Source organism: Euleptes europaea, chromosome 4 (assembly GCF_029931775.1).
Source record: "Euleptes europaea isolate rEulEur1 chromosome 4, rEulEur1.hap1, whole genome shotgun sequence".
Lineage (NCBI taxonomy): Eukaryota > Metazoa > Chordata > Lepidosauria > Squamata > Sphaerodactylidae > Euleptes > Euleptes europaea.
Window position 1 is genome coordinate 108,570,588 of NC_079315.1, and position 22,699 is coordinate 108,593,286.

At 46.2% G+C, this 22,699-nt stretch overlaps 1 protein-coding gene and 1 non-coding gene across 2 annotated transcripts in view; one reads left to right on the forward strand and one right to left on the reverse strand.

Moving 5' to 3' along the window:
- Positions 1–22,595, forward strand: part of ATP8B1 (ATPase phospholipid transporting 8B1) — a 39,889-nt gene extending 17,294 nt beyond the window's left edge. The window contains exons 12-27 of the mRNA XM_056848184.1: positions 143–351; positions 3,552–3,595; positions 5,162–5,318; positions 6,690–6,878; positions 7,803–7,915; positions 10,386–10,550; positions 12,003–12,114; positions 12,312–12,387; positions 14,740–14,872; positions 16,018–16,306; positions 17,068–17,291; positions 18,593–18,676; positions 19,356–19,601; positions 20,518–20,656; positions 21,575–21,705; positions 22,333–22,595. Of these exons, the coding sequence (XP_056704162.1) occupies positions 143–351; positions 3,552–3,595; positions 5,162–5,318; positions 6,690–6,878; positions 7,803–7,915; positions 10,386–10,550; positions 12,003–12,114; positions 12,312–12,387; positions 14,740–14,872; positions 16,018–16,306; positions 17,068–17,291; positions 18,593–18,676; positions 19,356–19,601; positions 20,518–20,656; positions 21,575–21,705; positions 22,333–22,563 (2,542 nt within the window). The 3' untranslated portion in view covers positions 22,564–22,595. The remainder of the gene's footprint in view (positions 1–142; positions 352–3,551; positions 3,596–5,161; positions 5,319–6,689; positions 6,879–7,802; positions 7,916–10,385; positions 10,551–12,002; positions 12,115–12,311; positions 12,388–14,739; positions 14,873–16,017; positions 16,307–17,067; positions 17,292–18,592; positions 18,677–19,355; positions 19,602–20,517; positions 20,657–21,574; positions 21,706–22,332) is intronic.
- Positions 4,500–4,571, reverse strand: TRNAV-UAC (transfer RNA valine (anticodon UAC)). The gene has a single exon. It is a non-coding gene; the product is annotated as a tRNA-Val (tRNA).
- Positions 22,596–22,699: the final 104 nt, after the last annotated feature.

The window sequence follows — 22,699 nt, forward strand, 5'->3', positions numbered from 1 at the left end:
CACTGCCAAGATTTATCCGTCAGGATCTCACCTGCTTCACTTGCATCCTTGAAAATTGCATAGTTTTGCGTTTGTGTTCTAAGTATCTCCTCAGAACTAATATAATAATCACTTGTCTCCTCATATCCCCTCCCCCCATCAGCGTTGAAGTGATCCGTCTGGGCCAGAGCTATTTTATCAACTGGGACTTGCAAATGTATTATCCAGAGAAGGATACAGCTGCCAAGGCCAGGACCACCACTTTGAACGAACAGCTTGGACAAATCCATTACATCTTCTCAGACAAGACGGGGACGCTGACGCAAAACATCATGGCTTTCAAGAAGTGTTGTATAAATGGACACTCCTATGGTGAGTCTGGGGCTCTTTGGGGGTCAACCCAAGAACTGGTTTGTAGAAGGGTAAGGGCAGGGTACTGATCTCGTCAGATCTCAGAAGGTAAGCAGGGTCAGCCCTGGCTAGTATTTGGATGGGAGACCACCAAGGAAGTCCAGAGTTGCTGTGCAGAGGAAGGCACTGGCAAACCACCTCTGTTTGTCTCTTGCCTTGAAAACCCCATAAGGGGTCCCCATAAGTTGGCTGTGACTTGACGGCAATTTACACACACACACAAGGGCAGGTTTGTAAAAGGGTAGGAGTTCTGTGGCGCAGAGTGTTAAGCTGCAGTACTGTAGTGAAAAGCTCTGCTCGAGACCTGAGTTCAATCCAGACGGAAGTCGGTTTCAGGTAGCCAGCTCAAGGTTGACTCAGCCTTCCATCCTTCCCAGGTTGGTAAAATGAGTACCCAACTTGCTGGGGGTAAAGGGAAGACGACTAGGGAAGGCACTGGCAAACCACCCCATAAACAAACATGAGAACAACATAAGAACATAAGAAAGGCCCTGCTGGATCAGACCAAGGCCATCAAGTCCAGCAGTCTGTTCACACAGTGGGCAACCAGGTGCCTCTAGGAAGCCCCCAAACAAGACGACTGCAGCAGCACCATCTTGCCTGTGTTCCACCGCAACCAATATAACAGGCATGTTCCTCTGATACTAGAGAGAATAGGTATGCACATGACTAGTACCATTCTAACTAATAGCCATGAATACCCCTTTCCTCCATGAATATGTCTACTCCCCTCTTAAAGCCCTCCAAGCTGGTAGCCATCACCACATCCTGGGGGAGGGAGTTCCACAATTTAACTATGTGTTGTGTGAAAAATACTTCCTTTTATCTGTTTTGAATCTCTCACCCTCCAGCTTCAGCAGATGACACCGCGTTCCAGTATTATAACTTCTCCCTGTCCACTCTCCCTGTCCACTCTCCCCAAAGCATGCATAATTTTATAGACCTCTATCATGTCTCCCCTCAGCCGCCTTCTTTCCAAGCTAAACAGCTCTAAGCGTCCTAACCGCTCCCCATAGGACAGTTGCTCTAGTCCCCTAATAATTTTGGTTGCTCTTTTCTGCACCTTCTCAAGCTCTGTAATATCCTTTTTTAGGTGGTGACCAGAACTGTACACAGTATTCCAAGTGCAATCTCACCATAGATTTGTACAAGGGCAGTATGATATCAGCAGTTTTATTCTCTATTCCTCGTCTAATTATGGCCAGCATGGAATTTGCCTTTTTTACAGCACAGGGGGCCTTTACCTTTTTAAGGGCAGGGTAAGGAAGAGCCCCATGGCACAGAGTGGTAAGCTGCAGTATTGCAGTCAAAAGTATTTTTCACCAATGCTCCAAAGTTTCTTTAAGGGCAGGGTAAGCTGCAGTACTGCAATCAAAAGCTCTGCTCATGACCTGAGTTCGATCCCGACAAAAGTCAGTTTCAGGTAGCCGGCTCAAGGTTGACTCAGCCTTCCTTATTTCCGAGGTTGGTAAAATGAGTATCCAGCTTTCCGGGGTAAAATGTGGATGACTGGGGAAGGCGATGGCAAACCACCCCGTAAACATAGTCTGCCTAGTAAATGTCGGGATGTGACATCACCCCATGGGTCAGTAGTGACCTGGTGCTTTACGGATGTGTCACTGGCAACCAAAATCAAGTTAATACATGCCATAGTATTCTCCATTACTACGTATGGGTGTGAAAGCAGGACAATGAGAGAGCTGACAGGAAGAAAGGGGATTCCTTTGAAATGTGGTATTGAAGGAGAGTGTTATGGATACCATGGACTACCCAAGAAACAAATAAATGAGTTAAGCCTGAACTCTCCCTAGAAGCTGAAATGACTAAACAGAGGCTATCGGACTTTGGACACATGATGAGAAGACAAGAGCCACTGGAAAAGACAATTGTGCTAGGAAAAGTGGAAGGCAGCAGGAAAAGAGAGACCCAGTGAGAGATGTATTGACTCTATAAAGGAAGCCACTGCCCTCAGTTTGTAAGACCTGAACGAGGCTGTTAACGATAGGATGTTTTGAAGGACACTGAGTCGGAAGCGACTTGATGGCACTTAGCACCCACAAGGGCAGAGAGAAGGAAGAACTGATTCATTCAGGCATATTTATGGAATTAAAATATGTGGTAAATGCCTTTGGCTTATGAGAAAGGATTAGGCAGTTCATGGAAGTTAAGTTTACCAAACATATTCAACCACAATAGTTAAATGGAACATCCATGTATGAAGACCTTTTGATCACCAGACTCTAGGAACGGATGACCAAGGTGGGCTATTAAAAGCAGGGCATGAAAACTAGCTTTTCATTTATTTTTATGTTATTAGATTTGTACCTCGTCCTTTCCCAAGTATAGTCAGGCTCAGGGTGGCTACCCACAAGGACAACAATCAAATTAAAATACAATGCTATAAAATTTAGAAGCCTTATATAATCTAAAATTCAGGAGTAGGGTTGCCAACCTCCAGGTACTAGTTGGAGACCTCCTGCTATTACAACTGATCTCCAGCCGATAGAGATCAAGTTCCCCTGGAGAAAATGGCTGCTTTGGCCATTGGTCTCTATGGCATTGAAATTCCTCCCCTCCCCAAGCCCTGCAGTCTTCAGGCTCTGCCTCCAAAATCTCCAGGTATTTCTCGACCCGGAGCTGGCAACCCTATTCAGGAGGCACCCTAACAATAAATAAAAATACGATGGGGATGGCCAAACAGGAAGGAACGGAGGAAGAGATGAGGGAAAACCAAGAGCAAAAAAGGGATTAAAGGAAATAGAAATAATTTCAGAGGTACGATCGGGGAGGGGGAGGGAGGCCAGGTGTGATGTAACCGTCGCTGCCTCAATCATAGGCCTGGAGGAACATCTCCGTCTTGCAGGCCCTGAGGAACTGAGCTAGGTCCCACAGGGCCCTGGTCTCACTTGACATAGAGTCTCGCCACCAGATCAGGGCAAGAGCCTAAAAAGCTCTGGCCCTGGTTAAGGACAGCCAGATGCTCCTGGGGCCAGGGACCACCAGTAGGTTGTTACTAGCTGAGCATGATGCTCTTTGGGAGGTGTATGGGGAGAGGCAGTTAGGAGCCTCTGGCTGACCACTGCTGGAAACTGTATGCTGGGCTGTTCATGATCCAGCAAGCTATTTCTTGTTTCAGATTTGGAATTTGCTTTCCTTTTCAGGGGAATGCAGGGATAAGACAGGACAGCCTTGTAATCGACCTGAGGTAAGAGGTTTTAAGTACCTAGCAATTGCATCTGAAAATGGTGGTGTTTGAGATGGGCGGTCTCTTTCATGGCGGTCTCAGAATCTGCATCCAGTCATTGCAGACTCACTGCAGTTTGTTTGTGGTGAACTGAGCCTGTTTATTCTCAGGTTGCTGCGGCCCTCTCCTCTTGCCTTGCGTGCGGAGCAGAAATTTAATATTTCTTGGGTTAATTTGTTGCAATGCCCTGAGCTGGGTGCCTCAATAAACCGCCACTTGTTGTTTTGCCCACGATTGTTTCGAATCCTGATTTGTGGGCAAGAAATAAAGCCCAATTTGTTACAGTGACCAAATGCCGTTGTCACAGCAAATTGTGGTTAGCTTGAAGACCTCCTACATTAGGAATTTACACTGCGTGCATAAGGGGAGAATGATGCACACAAGCCCCCCCAAAATGAACGATTCTCATTCTTGTTGCATTCTCATAACATCTGAATACAGTCTGAGGGTTGCTCATCTCACCTTGTAGCATGGATATGCAGGAGTTAGAAATTTGTGACATGCCTGGCCAGAAGACGGGAGGGCTTTGGGCATGGCTAGGGCAAAGCATGTATCTAACCAAGAAGAACTCTTCGGTCTAGAAAGCTACATCGCCGATGAGGATTCAAGAAGCGAATGAAGTGGGTTGTATCCAGCCAGCTCTTTCACTCAGTTTTGCTCAGCTCCCTTTCTTACTACAGTCTCTGTCCCACATGGCTTTTGCCCATGGGGAGGTAACACACACACACGAACACACACGAAGCTGCCTTATACTGAATCAGACCCTCGGTCCATCCAAGTCAGTATTGTGTACTCAGACTGGCAGCAGCTCTCCAGGGTCTCAGGCAGAGGTCTTTCGCATCACCTCCTACCAGACTCTTTTAACTGGAGATGCCGGGGATTGAACCTGGGACCTTCTGCATGTAAAGCGGAGGCTCTACCACTGAGCCACAGCCCCTCTCTTTCCGCTGGTGGACCCCCCTCCCTCTCCACTAGCGGAAAAGTTGGGCCTTTTATGCAGGGACTTTTCCCCGCGGTCACCCCCACCAACTGCTCCAGTGCTTCATTTTGATTGTCCATGCCTTTCCTGACTGTCAGAGGTCGCCTCGCTCCCCTCACGCTTTTTGCCCGTGTTTTCTGAATTCTCGCTAAAAGAGCATCTGGAAAACATGGGCAAAACACGTGCAAATGCGCGGGGAAAGCGAGGCGACCTCTGATGGTTGGGAAAGACAAAATGAAGCACCGAAGCAGTCGGCGGGGTGACTGTGAGGGAAACTGCCCTGCATAAATGGCCTTAGTTGAATCCAACCCAGTGTTTACCTGGCTAGGATTGATTTGTTTGCGTCGTGGGATCTGAAGCTTCTTAAATAAGCCCAGAACCAATATGTGAGATTATTTGGCAGAGTCAAGACTATTCCCACTGCTGTGCTGCTGCAAAACCAACCAAAGTCGCAGGAAAGGGCACTTCTACTATGTCACTTTTGCTCATGAACTTGCAAAAACGAAGGCTGACCCTTAACCTAACCCTCACCCTTTCTTCTTATGTAGCAAGTTGACTTCAGCTGGAATATGCATGCTGATGGGAAACTCACCTTTTACGACCAGTATCTGATAGAGCAAATCCGATCTGGGAACGAACCTGAGATTCAGCACTTCTTCTTCCTTCTTGCCATTTGCCACACGGTGATGGTGGACGCCAGTGAAGGTACGTTCTGTCTTGTGTAGATTAAAATCCATGAAGAGTCATCCCCTGATACCCAGTGGAAAGCCTTAGATTATTCACAGTGTAATGGCCCTGACCTGGATGGCCCAGGCTAGCCTGGTCTCATTAGATCTCAGAAGCTAAGCAGGGTCAGCCCTGGTTAGTATTTGGATGGGAAGCCACCAAGGAATACCAGGGTTGCTGTGCAGAGGAAGGCACTGGCAAACCACCTCTGCTAGTCTCTTGCCATGAAAACCCCCAAAAGGGGTCACAAATAAGTCGGCTGCGACTTGATGGCACTTTACACACACACAATGTTGTACAGAAGGATCTTCTTTTGGAAGCATCACTGAGTATATTCATAGCAGCATGTTCACAGCATGATTGGGGCGTTGACATTGGACTGCACACATGCATCCTAAGAACAATGCCTAGAAGCTAGACTCGAGTCCAGTAGCACTTTGGAAACAAACAAGGTTTTGGAGATATAAGCTTTCAAGAGTCAAAACTCCATTTGTCAGCTTTAACTCTCGAACGCTTATATGTGAAAATCTTGGTGGTCTCTAAGGTGTTACTGGACTCGAATCTAGCTCTTCTACTGCGGATGAACACAGCTATCCTCCTGAAACTGCCTGGAAGAAGAAGAATAGTTGGTTTTTATATCCCAATTTTCTCTGCCTTTAAGGAGTCTCAAACCGGCGTACAATTGCCTTCTCTTCCTCTCCCCACAACAGACCCCTTGTGAGAGGCTGAGAGAGTTCAGAGAGAACTGTCATAGAATCATAGAGTTGGAGGGGACCTCCAGGGTCATCTAGTCCAACCCCCTGCACAATGCAGGAAAATCACAACTACCTCCCCCCACCCCCAGTGACCCCTACTCCATGCCCAGAAGATGGCCAAGATGCCCCCTCTCTCATGATCTGCTTAAGGTCATAGGATCAGCTTTTCTGTGACCGGCCCAAGGTCACTCAGAAGGCTTCATATGGAGGAGTGGGGAAACAAACCTGGTTCACCAGGTTAGAGTCCGCCGCTCATGTGGAGGAGAGGAGAATCCAACCCAGTTCTCCAGATTAGAGCCCGCCGCTCATGTGGAGGAGTGGGGAATCAAACCTGGTTCTCCAGATTAGAGTCCACCGCTCTTAACCACTACACCATGCTGGCTCTCCTAGAAGCTGCTTGTATTTAAAGGCCTTACAGCATGCCCAATACTGTAAGATTTTTACCTGCTTGCAAGGGGACTACTGGTTTGAGTTCCACCTCTCAGCCATAGCAGTGGACTGGAGCAAGATTATAAACTAAAATGCGGACAGGATACTGGCGTTCGATAATTTGACTTTCTTGCCTGTTTTAAATTTTGCTTTTTTAATAACCTAGGTGACCTGAGTTATCAAGCAGCCTCCCCCGATGAAGGCGCGTTAGTTACCGCAGCCAGAAACTTTGGCTTTGCATTTCTTTCCCGGACGCAGAATACTATTACGATAAGCGAGCTGGGGGTGGTAAGGACGTACGACGTTCTCGCCATTTTGGACTTCAACAGCGATCGGAAACGGATGTCGGTTATCAGTAAGTTCTTTTTTTAAAATCCTGTTTCTAGAAGCATTTGGAAAGTTAATCTGCTCACAGGAGAAATAGCCAAGCTCACTTTCCCCCATCCTCCTTAAAGGAATTTTCGAATGCAGGGGTCCCCAGCCTTTTTGAGCCTGCGGGCACATGTGGAATTCTGACATTGCATGGTGGGCGCACATGGTGGGCACCTCCACAGGAGGCTGTGCCAGCCGCATAATGATTGCCACAGCTTTAATTTCAATAACACAGTGTGGATGCTTGTATTTGGTGGACGCTGCTGCCAAAACATTAAAAAAAAACAACTCTGCTCAGGTAATCAGAAGCCTTGCTGGGCAAAAGCCCTACCTGACCCCACCCACTTCCTAAAAACATTTGGTGGGCGCCAGATAGGGTTGTGGGTCCATCTCCAGAGGCAACTTCACATGTAGGGTTGCCAGACCCCCATTCTGGGACCTCTCCTCTCGGCGTCATTCAGCCAACTGACAGGGAGATGTGCCAGCAGCAAACTGAGGTCCAGCTCTGGTGACGGCACTTCAACGTCACTTCTGGAGCTCACCAGAAGAGATGTCGTCACATCGCCGATAGGGGGGATGTTCTGATATTTGGGCAAAAACTAGGGTTGCCGACCTCCAGGTACTAGTTGGAGACCTCCTGCTATTACAACTGATCTCCAGCCAATAGAGATCACTTCCCCTGGAGAAAATGGCCGCTTTGGCAATTGGACTCTATGGCATTGAAGTCCCTCCTCTCCACAAACCCCGCCCTCCTCAGGCTCCCCCCCTCCAAATCTCCAGGTATTTCCCATCCCGGAGCCGGCAACTCTAGCACCAGAAAAGGTGTTGGTGGGCGCTGTGGCACCCACAAGCATCATGTTGGGGACCCCTGATCTAATGCGTGTGACTTTTGTGGTTCTTTTTGCAGTAAAAGACCCAAATGGTAGAATTCGACTCTATTGCAAAGGGGCTGATACAGTGATTTACGAGCGGCTGCACCCACGGAACCCTAAAAGGCAGGCTACGCAGGAGGCCCTGGATGTAAGTTGTTATTTGCATTGATGTGTTGTGTTGCGGCTTCTAACAGTAAAGAAGAAGAAGAAGAGTTGGTTTTTATATGCCGACTTTCTCTACCACTGAAGGGAGAATCAAACCAGTTTACAATCACCTTCCCTTCCCTTCCCCACAACAGACACCCTGGGAGGTAGGTGGGGCTGAGAGAGTTGTGACTAGCCCAAGGTCACCCAGCTGGCTTCGTGTGTAGGAGTGGGGAAACCAACCCGGTTCACCAGATCAGCGTCCGCTGCTCATGTGGAGGAATGGGGAATCAAACCCAGTTCTCCAGATTAGACTCCACCGCTCCTAACCACTGCTCTTAACCACTACACCAGAGGTTACTTTGTGGACGGAATCTGCAACCTGTTTTCCTGCTCTCAGTTCTGAGACAAGTATTTCCTTTGTTTCTAGACTGCCGGTTTTGCACTAAGCACTTGGTTTATTGTAAAGAAATAAAACATGATAAACAGGAACAAGTAGGCCTAATTTAGGCATCGTGTGAAACTCTCATGTAGCGAAGCTGACTTTGGTTTGCTGTGACGTCTGAATTATCAACCAGAATCAGAAAACAGTTCTATACATTTTTATCCTATTTCTACTACTGTTAGCATCCTGCCCTTTCTTTGAGAAGCTCAGGGTGCCATGTGTAGTTCTCCGTTTCCCATTTATCTTCACAACAGCCCTGTGAGGTAGGTGAGAGAGAGAGAGAGAGAGAGAGAGAGAGAGAGAGAGAGACTGGTCCAAAGTCACCCAGTCAGCTTTGTTGCAGAATGGAGATCTCCCCAGCCCCAGTTCAGCCTTCTAACCAGCTTATTACACTGGTTCAAAATGTGCATATGCTCATGGTTAATGTTTTCATTATGAAAAATGCAATAAAAATTTATATTAAAAAATGTGCATATGCTCATGGTTATTGCTTACTATGGCTTGGTTTATGTCTGAACTATGGCTGTTGGTCCATCTCCAGAGCAACTTCCCCTTGAGACAGGAATGCTACGCAGCTCCACTTGTAAGGTTGCCAACCTCCAGGTATTGCAAAATAAATAAATTACCTGTACTGTACAAACAGGAACTATAACAAAAACAACAGCACATTAGACCGTGTGAACAAATTGTATTAGATAATTCACACACACTGGATCTATCTCTAAATAACTAAAGGTCCCCTGTGCAAGCTCTGGGTCATTCTTGACCCATGGGGTGATGCCACATCCCGACATTTACTAGGAAGACTTTTTTTACGGGGTGGTTTGCCAGTGCCTTTCCCAGTCATCTTCCCTTTACCTCCAGCAAGCTGGGGACTCATTTTACCAACCTCGGAAGGATGGGAGGCTGAGTCAACCTTGAGCCGGCTACCTGAAACCAACTTCCGTCGGGATCGTGAGCAGAGCTTTTGACTGCAGTACTGCAGCTTACCACTCTGCACCACGGGGCTCCTATATATGTGTGTGTGTGTGTGTGTGTGTGTGTGTGTGTGTGTGTGATGTATATGTATGTATGTATAGTTACAGTCCAAACAATACAACAATGCTATTACAACTGATCTCCAGCTGATAGAAATCAATTTACCTGGAGAAAAGGGCCGCTTTAGCAATTGGACTCTATGGCATTGAAGTCCCCACCTCACTGGTGACGTGATGACGTCACTTACAGTGAGGGTCAGAAGTGTCATCACCACATCACAAGCAACGGAGGCCTGGTGCTCAGTTTGCTGCCGGTGAGTTCCTCCCTACCCACCCCCCACCTGCTGCCAGGGGGTGCCTGGAAACCCCGTCCACACCGTAGTCTGCCTATTTATTTAAAAAGGTGTTTTCAGATTGGTTTTAATGTTTTATACATGTGTTGTTTCACAAAATTGATTTCATATTGTTGTTACCCTCCTTGGGTCCTCAGATGATCAGGAGAAATGTGAGCATACAAATATTGTAACTAAGTAAAGGATAACTAGAACTGGTGTAAAACTGGTAAATCTGCAATGCCCATGACGTCTGAACAGAAATGAAAGGACCAATGGATTTGGATTTCTTTGGAAGGGTTTCTTTTTCCTATTTTTTTTTCTTTTTAGCAGTTTTTATAGTCTGAAATGAGCTATTAGAACAGCCGTGGATCATTTTTATTAGATTTCCTGCACATTTTTTTTATTATTTTGAACGGCATCCAACATCGGTCATTTCCTTGCTGCCTTTACTGCTAGGATGATTCCTCTCGCTTTGATTTTTCACAGGGGCCATTTATTCATGGAAGGTTTTGCATTGGATTTGCCACTCTATAGATGCACATTTTCCCCACCCAGATCCTCAAAACTCAACAATAAGCCGCCAGGCAGAGTTTTGAGAATTCAGATGGGGAAAATGTGCATCTAGAGAGTGGCAAATCCAATGCAAAACCTTCCATGAATAAATGGCCAGGGAGTTTTCTCAATGGAGGCTTCAATGCAGTCCTTTTCCTTTGGTAGATCTTTGCAAGCGAAACCCTGAGGACGCTGTGTCTTTCCTACAAGGACATTAGCAATGAGGAGTACAAGGCATGGAATAAAAAGTTCATGGCTGCGAGTGTCGCCGAGCGAGACCGTGACGCGGCTCTGGATAAAGTGTATGAAGAGATTGAAAAAAATCTCATTGTGAGTCTACTGTGGAGCCGGGCGAGGGGAGTGGCGGGTGGGATTACTGTCTAATTCCACGCGGGACCTTGCAATCTTTCCTGTGGGGTTCTTCATAACTGGCAGCCTGAATAGCCTAGACTAGCCCAATGTCGTCAGAGCTTGGAAGCTAAGTGGTCAGTAGTTGGATGGGAGACCACCAAGGAAGAAGAGTTGGTTTTTATATGCCAACTTTCTCTACCACTTAAGGGAGAATCAAACCGGCTGACCATCACCTTTCTTCCCCCCCCCCCACAACAGACACCCTGTAATGTCGGTGGGGCTGAGAGAGCTCTAAGAGAGCTGTGACTAGCCCAAGGTCACCCAGCTGGCTTCATGCGGAGGAGTGGGGAAACCAACCCGGTTCACCATATTAGTGTCCGCTGCTCATGTGGAGGTGTCAGACTCCTTCTGATACTCTTGCTGGTGCCCAATTCTTCATCGAAGCATCTCTTCCCTAAAATTATGGGCCAATACTGGTTTTCCTCCAACTCATTGAAAAAGAAGAAGAGTTGGTTTATACGCCACTTTTCTCTACCTTAAGGAGTCTCAAAGCGGCTTACAATTGCCTTCTCTTCCCCTCCCCACAACAGGTCCCCTCCCCACAACAGGTGGGCTTGAGAGTGTTCTGAGAGAACTGTGACTAGCTCAAGGTCACCCAGCAGGCTTCATGGGGAGGAGTGGGGAATTGAACCCGGTTCTCCAGATTACAGTCTGCCACTGTTAACCACCACACCATGCTGGCTCTCAGGAGGTGCTCCTGGATACCAGGAGGTATCACCTTTGGGAGCAACCCATCGGAAACAGCTGCCTCCATCCTAGGAGGATGTTTGGCTTTAGACTCTCCCCATGTTTTGTGCTCTTCTTCCCATGGCAGCCATTTTGTGAATGATCCCTCCTCCCGTGCCAGCCATTTTGTACTGACAGTCCTGACAGGTCCAACAAGGTTGATAACCATCTTCAAGTACTTGAAGGGCAGTCATATAGAAGAGGGTGCCGAGTTGTTTTCTGTTGCCCTAAAGGTCGGACCAGAAGCAACGAGTTGAAACTAAATCAAAAGAGTTTCCGTCTAGACATTAGGAAGAACTTTCTAACAGTTAGAGCGGTTCCTCAGTGGAACAGGCTTCCTCGGGAGGTGGTGAGCTCTCCTTCCCTGGAGGTTTTTAAGAAGAGGCTACATGGCCATCTGTCAGCAATGCTGATTCTATGACCTTAGGCAGATCATGAGAGGGAGGGCACCTTGGCCATCTTCTGGGCATGGAGTAGGGGTCACTGGGGGTTTGGAGGGGAGGTAGTTGTGAATTTCCTGCATTGTGCAGGGGGTTGGACTAGATAACCCTGGTGGTCCCTTCCAACTCTATGATTCTATGAAGGTTGGGACCCTCTGGTCTGTTATGTTACCATGCTCAAGCATGTTTATTCTTAAATCTGCAGCTTTTAGGTGCCACAGCGATTGAAGATAAGTTGCAGGATGGGGTTCCGGAAACAATATCCAAACTGGCCAAGGCAGATATTAAGATCTGGGTGTTGACCGGTGATAAAAAAGGTAATCTATATGAGTTGTTGCTTCTTATCTTCTTTAAGTAGGGTGACAGGAAGAAATGAATATATTCTCGGGCACACCTTTTTCTTTGTTTGCTGTCTGACTGGGCCTAAGCGTGATAGGTGTGCAAGTGTGTGTGTGTGTTTTAAAAAGTCAGATGAGGGAACCAGTCATGACACAGGATTGTCTTCTTGTTACAGAGACTGCAGAAAACATTGGATACTCTTGTGAACTCCTGACAGATGAAACTAAGATCTATTATGGAGAAGATATAAGGTAAACAGAAAATTGGTCGTGTCTCTGCATGCAAGGGATTCTATGGGGCGTTTACTGCTTTTGTTTGCATCCTGATTCTGTTCTTCCTGGTGAAATGCCGTTCTTTTTACAACGTATTGAAAAATTCTCTGTGTGGATCAAGTGGAGAGAACCGCCTGTTTATATCAGGGCATGGTATGAGTTGAACACCAACTCCCTCTTAGGGCTGTGAAGAAGAAGAAGAGGGGTTGGATTTTATATGCTGATTTTCTCTACCTTTTAAGGAGAATCAAACCGGCTTACGATCTCCAGCATGGTGTGTAGTGGTTAAGAGAGGTGGTTTGGAGCGGTGGACTCTAATCTGGAGAATCGGGTTTGATTCCCCACTCCTCCACATGAGCTGCAGAGGCTAATCTGGTGAACTGGATTTGTTTCCCCACTCCTCCACATGAAGCCAGCTGGGTGACCTTGGGCTAGTCACAGTTCTCTTAGAGCTCTCTCAGCCCCACCTGCCTCACAGGGTGTCTGTGTGGAGAGCAGAAGGGAAGGTGATTGTAAACCGGTTTGATTCTTCCTTAAGTGGTAGAGAAAGTCGGCATATAAAACCAACTCTTCTTCTTCTTGTCATTCCCCTCCTCTCCCCACAACAGACACCTTGTGAGGTAGGTGAGGCTGAGAGAGATTGAAGAGAGCTGTGACTAGCCCAAGGTCACCCAGCTGGCTTCATGTGTATTAGTGGGGAATCAAACCCGGTTCTCCAGATTAGAGTCCACCGCTCTTAACCACTACACCACGCTGGTGTTGGTGCAAAGTTCAAACAGGAATGACTCCAAAGTTTCCTTAAGGGCTGAAGCCACTATCTTGCCTTTAAAACCAGCGGTGGCCAACCTTTTCCGGCCAAGTGGAATCACTACACTATCATCAGGCAGCACAACACATATTTTCACCTGTGCTCAAAGGTCATTTTGCCTCCACCCCCGGTCAGTTTTCTCCACTGGAGGCATAAATGCACATCTCAGAACCCAAGCTGGTGGGGGAAAATAGGCAGAGGAAGGGTTCACTGTCCAGCCACCATATCTCTGCCACAAGCCATGGGCTTCCCCTAACAAGAGAAGCCATGGCCTGGAGTCTTAGGATATAGAAAGCTGTCATGTCCAAGGCAACATCATTGGTCCAGTCTTGACTGATTGGCAGAAGCTCTCCAGGGCCTCAGACAGAGAAAGGCTTTTCCCAACACCTCTGAGAGCCAGCGTGGTGTAGTGGTTAAGAGTGGCTGATTCTAAACTGGAGAACCAGGTTTGATTTCCCCACTCCTCCACATGAACGGCGGACTCTAACCTGGAGAACCAGGTTGGATTCCCCTTTCCTGCACATGAAGCCTGATGGGTGACCTTGGGCTTGTCACAGTTCTCTCAGAACTCTCTCAGCCCCACCTACTTCACAGGGTGTCTGTTGTGGGGAGAGGAAGGGAAGGAGATTGTAAGCCGGTTTGATTCTCCGTTAAAAAGGTAGAGAAAGTCGGCATATAAAAACCAACTCTTCTGCTTCTAAGGTGTTGAGGATTGAACTTGTGTGTGCCACGCATAAGCTCTGTCCCTAAACCTTGGTTCCTCCTCAGGGTTAACTCCTGGGGTGTTGTTCCAGGTGAAATATGTGGAATTCTTTATTTTGTAAGGACGGGAGTTCTGTCATAATGCAGCTCTTGGGAGTATGCAGTCAAGACTGAGTGATTCTTGTTTGCCCAGGTAACATGCCAGAGTTGTGTAAGAATACTGACTCTCTGGATCAAATGCCACAAAGATCCACTTCAAAACATTCAGATTTTTCAAAATCGGTTTTTTTTATAATAAGTTTTTTATTATTTTCTCATTTTATACGTCATATAAATCATTTTCCATTAATACTTAACAATATAAAATTGAATCCATAAAAGTTTCTAATCTAAAAAATAACAAAACGTAATTGACTTCCCCTTCACTCTTTTCTGTCCATAATTAAATTGTATATACTTTTGCTAACAGTATAATCCCCCCCTCTCAATTATTATACACGTATCTTATTCTATCTAATTAATGTATCTGTAATCATCCAAATATTTTCAATATACCAAATAAATGTGAGGGATTAAATCAAAGACTATCCTTTAAGTTGACCCATTGAAAAATGTTTTTCACAATAAATTCTCCACACCTCCCACTCCCCCCAAAATTGTACATTATCGATCTGATTAATATAAGCAGTAAGATTTTTCAAAATCGGTTTTGAGCTGAAAGTTTTCATCTTCTGGCTACATCCTAGTGGCTGGTAAGGTTTGAAACCTTCAATGGCTCAACTTCCAACGGTTATGTGACGGATCTCTCTTTGCCTCTTCAGTGCCCTTCTGCAAACAAGACTAGAAAACCAGAGGAACAGAAGTGGATCCACTCTGAATTCATCTCAGAGGACCAATGAAACCTTCTTGCAGAGGGGTAGAAATCATGCTCTGATTATCACTGGCTCCTGGCTGGTAAGTATGGAACAGACACGGTTGTTTACTTTTGATGCAAGAAGACAGTCCATAAAAAATAACAGCTGGTAAAAATACTATGGAGGGGGCAAATTCAGGTAGGTCTGCACCTGACTGAGATGTCTCAGAGCTACCGTGTTTGTTCCACAGCACTTGCTCAGAATTGTGGGATATGCATAAGGTTGCCACTTTTTATGGCCCAAGACCTTTTGCAGTTGCTGCTTTTAATTCACAGGACTAGAGTATTTTCTCCTGCTGATATGCACAGCACATTGCAATCCTTGGCTATTTTCTGAAGCTTACTGGATCAGACCTATCTCCCATTTGGCACCCGCATCCATGCTTCCAACACCCAGCTATTACTGGAGAGCCAGTGTGGTGTAGTGGTTAAGAGTAGTGGTTTGGAGCAGTGGACTCTAGTCTAGAGAATCGGGTTTGATTCCCTACTCCTCCACATGAGCGGCGGAGACTAATCTGGTGAACTGGATTTGTTTCCCTGCTCCTACACACAAAGCTAGCTGGGTGACCTTGGGCTAGTCACAGTTCCCTTAGAGCTCTCTCAGCCCCACCTACCTCACGGGGTGTCTGTTGTGGGGAGGGGAAGGGAAGGGGATTGTAAGCCGGTTTGATTCTTCCTTAAGTGGTAGAGAAAGCCAGCATATAAAAACCAACTCCCTCCTCCTCCTCCTCCTCTTCTTTTACTGAATATGGTTATGATTGTTTGGGAGCTGTTAGTGGATGCGTTGGTGAGTGGAACTGAAAAAGGCTCATCAACATCTAGGCATGCCCACAAATTAGTTTATAGATTCGGAAGTTCTGGGGAGGGAAGGAGGCATGGAGTAGCCCGATCTCGAAAAGATCTTGGAAACTAAGCAGAGTCGGTACTTGGAAGGGAAACCACCAAGGAAGACTGCAGAGGAAGGCAACGGCAACCCACCTCTGCCTCTCACTTGCCTTGAAATCCCCTTGCTGGGGTTGCTGTAAGTTGGCTGTGACTCGACAGCACCTAGATACATACGTAGGAAGTTCTGAAGGGAGGTATCTTTCCGGAAAGAATCGAGTACTCAAGCTTCTTGTGGGCGATTTTGCTGATTGCTACTGATGGCACTTGACCTTTTTATAGACTCTCACTGTCTCTCTCTCAGAATGAAATCCTCTTGGAGAAGAAGAAGAAAAAGAAGAAGCTCCTGAAACTGAAATTTCCGAAAACCCCCGAAGAGAAACAGAAGCAGCTCCAGAGCAAAAGGAAAGCGGAAGCCAACAAGGAGCAGCAGCAGCAGAACTTTGTGGATTTGGCTTGCGAGTGCAGCGCGGTCATCTGCTGCCGTGTGACTCCCAAGCAGAAGGCCATGGTGGTCGACCTGGTGAAGAGATACAAGAAGGCCATCACCTTGGCCATCGGGGATGGAGCCAATGATGTCAATATGATCAAAAGTAAGTTTGGTCCTATCTCATTGTGGAGTTACGGCAACCTGGGGATTTGGGTGGCATTCAGATGTCGCAAGTTTTGAACTGGATCCATTTGGCTCTTCCACTGGTGAAGGGAGGTGGCCCTTCAACTGCCAAAAAAGGCTATGGTGGGGATTAATTAATTCTCTTCATTTGCTGCACCCTTGCACTATATGTAGGGTTGCCAACCTCCAGGTACTAGCTGGAGATCTGCTATTACAACTGATCTCCAGCCAATAGAGATCAGTTTACCTGGAGAAAATTTGGCAATTGGACTCTATGGCATTGAAGTCCCTCCCCAAACCCTGCCCACCTCAGGCTTCACCCCAAAAATCTCCTGCCTGTGGCGAAGAGGGACCTGGCAACCCTAATTATCTGGGCGGAAAAACACCAAGTCTTGTTGACTGACTTTGGCAAGCATAAAACCATTTTATTTACAATCCATTTTATTTACAAAATATGAAATTTTGGGCTGCTACAGGGCAGTGGGGAAACAAATCCAGTTCACCAGATTAGCCTCCGCTGCGCATGTGTAGAGTGGGGAATCAAACCCGGTTCTCCAGATCAAAGTCCTCCGCTCCAAACCACCGCTCTTAACCACTACACCACGCTGGCTCTCACAAAGCCTCATCTTCGTTCCCGTTGAGTGGATGTTCCTCAGAGGGGTTTTCGGAAGAAGCTAACTCTCCATTGTATGTTGTTTTTATTAATTGTTGTTTGTAATAATTGTTTTTATTAATATTCAGCGGCCCACATTGGTGTTGGAATCAGTGGACAAGAAGGGATGCAAGCGGTCATGTCCAGTGACTATTCTTTCGGCCAGTTCAGATACCTACAGCGATTGTTACTGGTTCACGGCCGCTGGTCATACATCAGGATGTGCAAGTTCCTACGATATTTTTTCTACAAAAACTTCGCCTTTACGCTAGTTCACTTTTGGTATTCCTTCTTCAATGGCTTTTCTGCACAGGTAAGTGGGGGGGGGGAACGTTCTACCTTTTTGCTAACCTCTGCCAAGCTTAGATAAAAGAGGCAGTGTGGTGTAGTGGTTAGAGCAGGGGGGGTCCCCAACCTTTTTGAGCCTGCAGGCACCTTTGGAATTCTGACACGGCATGGTGGGGACAGTCGTCAAAAAATGGCTTCCACAGGAGGCAGAGCCAGCCACAAAAGGACTGCCATAGCTTTACACAATGAACATTCTTGTGCCATGGTAGTAGCAGCTGCCAAAGGAACATTTAAAAGTCTGCACAGCCAATCAAATCTCCAATAGCGACTCAGAAGCCTTGCTGGGCAAAAGCCATTCCTGGCCCTACCCGCTCCCTAAAAACATTTGGTGGGCGCCAGAAAAGATGTTGGTATGCACCAGCGTGGTGTAGTGGTTAAGAGCAGTGGTTTGGAGCGGTGGAGTCTGATCTGGAGAACCGGGTTTGATTCCCCGCTCCTCCACATGAGCGGTGGAGGCTAATCTGGTGAACCGGGTTGGTTTCCCCACTCCTCCACATGAAGCCAGCTGGGTGACCTTGGGCTAGTCACAGCTCTCTCAGCCTCACCTACCTCACAGGGTGTCTGTTGTGGGGAGGGGACGGGAAGGTGATTGTAAGCCAGTTTGAGTCTCCCTTAAGTGGTAGAGAAAGTTGGCATATAAAAACCAACTCTTCTTCTTCTTCTACCATGGCACCCACAGGAAGAATGTTGAGGACCCCTGGGTTAGAGTTGGGTTAGGATGTGGGAAACCTGGGTTAATCCCTCATAGGGTTGCCAGGTCCCTCTTTGCTACTGGTGAGAGGTTTTGGGGGCGGAGCTTGAGGAGGGCGGGGTTTGGGAAGGGACTTCAATGCCCTAGAGTCCAGTTGCCAACGTGGCCATTTTGTCCAGGTGAACTAATCTCTGTCGGCTGGAGATCAGTTGTAATAGCAGGAGATCTCCAGCTAGTACCTGGAGGTTTGCAACCCTTATCCCTCATTCAGCCATGAAGCTCGTTGAATGACCTTGGGCCAGTCACACTTTCTACTCCTAAGCTACCTGACAGGGTTGTTTTGGGAGTTGGAGGAAAGTATAAAAAGGTGAAATTGGGTAGATAAGAGGGCTTGATCCATGTCTTTAAAAAAGGAAATTAAACAGAAATTAAAGTTTTTAATATCACAGAAGCATCATTGTTCCCCTTGATTTTCCTAATACTTTATTGTCCACTTGATGGTATGTGAATTCTTCTCCTCCCCCCGCCTTCCTTGGATGGAGATGTAGCTGAATTTTTTCTCATTGTTGTTGCAGACAGCCTATGAAGACTGGTTTATCACACTCTACAATGTATTATATTCCAGCCTTCCGGTTCTCCTTGTTGGCTTGCTTGATCAGGTATACCTGATTAATCACTTTAACAGCACTGTAGGGTTGTAGATGCTATGCAAATGCTGGTCCTGAATTCCCGACCTGCGAGGAGGTTCCATTCTGCTATGAAGTCCCTTCCGCGTGGTCAGCTTACAAAGTGTGTTTGCACGGAAGCTGGATGATATGGGTACTTCACACATTAGTGCCTTATCTCTGTTGGGCCTGTTCGTGCTAGCATAGGAAGTACCTACGAGATTCTGGGTAACCTGTACAAGTGCAGTGTGGCAGATGAACATGTGTTGGTTGGCTTGGTGGTTGTTGTTTCTTTTGCACTGACACCCACAACATAATTGGGTCATCATTTGGCAAATTCGGCTGCATTCAGATACAACAACAAACTGGGTTTAACAGAGGTTTCTTGGCCGGGGCACGAACACAGCTTGTTTACTGTGGTGCCTTTGCGTCTTCCACCTCCCGATTGAGAGATTGATTGAGAGATTTCCTGGTTTAATAAAAGCTTGAATTTGCCTTGATGTCCCAACAAAGTGCCTTGGGAAACTTCTCCTCCTGTCTTAATTCTTTCCCATTTAAACAAGGGCCAGCAACCACTGTGTATGGGGGAGGAGAGTTGGGGGGATGCATCTGATTCTACACTACTTTGCATGACAAAACTGCTATTTAATAATGTTGTAATCATTCTTTTAAGGATGTGAGTGACAAACTGAGCCTGCGGTTCCCCTCCTTGTACTTGTCAGGACAGAGAGACTTGCTCTTCAACTACAAGAAGTTCTTCATAAGCCTCTTACACGGTGTCATCACGTCACTCGTTATTTTCTTCATCCCCTACGGCGCTTACCTCCAAACCATGGGGCAAGACGGAGAAGCGCCTTCGGATTACCAGTCGTTTGCTGTCACGACGGCCTCTTCTCTCATCATCACAGTGAATTTTCAGGCAAGGGGGTTTCTCTTCACGCTATCAAGTGCCATCCTCAAAGCACCTCTTGCTGAAGGGGTGGGGCGATGTGATTGTCCCGACTTGCTGGCATAGTGTGCCAGCACTGTGTGGCCAAGTAGAATTGATCTGGGCCCAGTACAAACTTGCACAACAACCCCACCCACAACCCCCTTCTATGATCCATTGTCCCGTGAAAGAGAAACTTCTGTCGTATTTCTGAAATGTCGTTGACTATCAGTGCAAGCCTATGCAGAGTTACACTTTTCTAAGCCCATTTACTTCAGTAAATTTAGAAAGACGTAACTGCTTAGGATAGGGATGCCAGCCTCCAGGTGGGACCTGGGGATCCCCCAGAATTACAGCTCATCGTCAGACTACAGAGATCAGTTCCCCTGAAGGAAATAGATGGTCTGGAGGGTGGACTCTGTGGCATTGCGCCCCACTGAGGTCCCTGTCCTCCACAGGCTCTGTCCCCAAATCCCCAGGAGTTTCCCAACCTGGAACTGGCAATCCTACTGTTGTGATGTGGGGAGGGTGGAGAAATTAATCCAATCCATTCTTGTGGGGTAGTATCCCAACACTGACTAGATGCAGGATATTCCACCTCTTTAATAGCAGAGTCCTTAAACAGCCAATTCTATGAATGTGGAGGAATTGTGAATAGCACACACATCAAAAAAAACTGTTTTAATAAATGTTCATAAAGTCTTTCAAAACAAACAACATTTTCTTTAAGAGGTTTCTGTAACTTTAACTTTATCTTCACTAAAACAGTGTAACATCTTGAGAGAGAGTGTGGGGTAGACAGAGTGCTTGCTCCCCTTTTAATCTTTTGAGCCCTACTTCGGTTTCTATGAGAATTTTCTCCATCTGTCTTGATTACCTTAGACATGACTATCTGCTTTGTTTGTAGATGGGACTGGATACCTCTTACTGGACGTTTGTTAATGCTTTCTCAATATTTGGTAGCATCGCACTTTACTTTGGGATTATGTTCGACTTGCACAGTGCCGGGATCCACGTCCTCTTTCCATCTGCTTTCCAGTTTACGGGTCAGTGCTACTTAATTCTTTTTGACTGTAAATGCAAGAGTACCTCAGGTACCACGTCGTGCTCTTAGCAAGCAAATCCTAGTGGATGGCTTTGTGGTTCATGATGCATTCCAGAGAATCGAAGCCGTTCTTGGAAAATAAAATTGTGTTGTGTCCAACACAAGAGCCTTTGGTGTTGGAGGAAAACTCCTTGGGCCTGAAGAAGGTGTTGTCATTAGTAAACCCAGAGTAGGGGAGTGACCAGAGGGTAAAGCAAGTAGCTAAATTCTGTACCACAATATATAAGATCTGTCAGACAAAGCTGAGGCTTGGTAATTTAACTTTAAAAAAAAGTGTTTTATTAATTCGGGGTCTGTTTAAATTGTATAAACTGTCTATGAATCATATATCCCATAGTTTTAGTTACTGTATATTCTCCAATTTTAATTCCGTAACTGATATGAATGTTTTAATGGTATTTGGTGTATTAATAAATAAATCAGAGTAGGGGGGTAGTACCCACTGAATTACATCTAGCATTGATCTTGTCAATAAGGCCCTTTTTGGTCAGTAGTATAGTGAGTCAAGAAAAGATTGAAGAGTTGTTTTCAAGCTTTCTCCCATTCAGATTTTTATTGTTTTCTACATAGGGTAGTCTTGCTCGGGGACCCTAGAGTCAAAGCATTTTTATGGTGGTATTAAGTGAATACACTGACCTGAATGGCCCAGGCTAGCCTAGTGTGGTCAGATCTCAGAAGCTAAGAAAATTTACTTTCCTCAGACAAGGATACTTTTCAGATTATACATCAAAACAGCACACATCAAAAATCACATCCAGCCAACAATCATTATTAGTATTGTCACCGTATCTTACAGGCTTGTTTGGTTATGCTATTGCTTAGGGAGGTCGTCACGACTGTTTGGTCTCTTTTTTTCCAGGCACTGCCCCAAACGCCCTTCGGCAGCCGTATCTCTGGCTGACTATCATTTTAAGCGTTGCCTTTTGCTTGCTGCCTGTGATTGCTCTCCGTTTCTTGACCATGACAATCTGGCCTTCAGAAAGCGATAAGGTAACCGGTCAACCTGGGAATTCGAACCCGGGTCTCATCAGCGCTAGTCTGACATACTTACTTACCTCAAAACCATCTGATTGTCTTGCCCTTTTACCTTTCTCTCCCCCCACCCCCAGCTGTGGAAATTTACACTGTAAACTCCTCTGGGCAGAATTCTGTCTTTTTTGCACTATATGAAAATATAATAACATTCTGTTAATTGTAGAAAAGAGCAAGAGTCCAGTAGCACCTTAAAGACTAACAAAATGTCTGGCAGGGTGTGAGCTTTCGTGCTCTATCTATTGTATTAATTGAAGTTCTTCTGCCTACTGGCAGCTTCAATTTACTGATTTTAAATGAGGGGTTTAATGTGTTTTATTGCTATTTGTACTGTAAGCCTCCTTGAGCCCCTGTAAGGTAGAAAAGTGGCCAATAAACGCTTTAAATAAATATATAAAATATTAATGGTACTACTTTAGCATTGCTCAGTGCCCCAAGGGTTCGGAGCGCTGCACGAATATTCTGTCCTTAGGGAGCGAATCGGTTTCTGTCCTTAGGGAGCGCTGCACAAATATTCTGTCCTTGGGGAGCAAATCAGTTTCCCCCCTTAATTTAATCTCTTGCTTAACTTTTTTCATTTTAAAGATCCAGAAGAATCGCAAGAAGTACAAGGCCGAGGAGGAACAGTGGATGAGGCGGCCTAGTGTCTTCCGACGGGGAATATCGGGCCGGCGGTCCGCTTACGCCTTCTCACACCAGCGAGGCTACGCTGACCTGATCGCTTCTGGGCGGAACATTCGCCGGCGGCGAGCGTCATTAAGTGCAGTACTAAGTAACAATTTGGCGGAAATCAGACAAGCCGAAGAAGCCAGTTGATGACTTTTCGTATCCTACGAGAAGTGGGTTTCTAAAAAAGACTTTGCACAGAGTTTTTATTTTTTTATGAAAGACTCAGGATTCTTCTTTTTTAAAATTATGTACAGTTCTGAAGACCATCCCTTGTTTTCTTTAT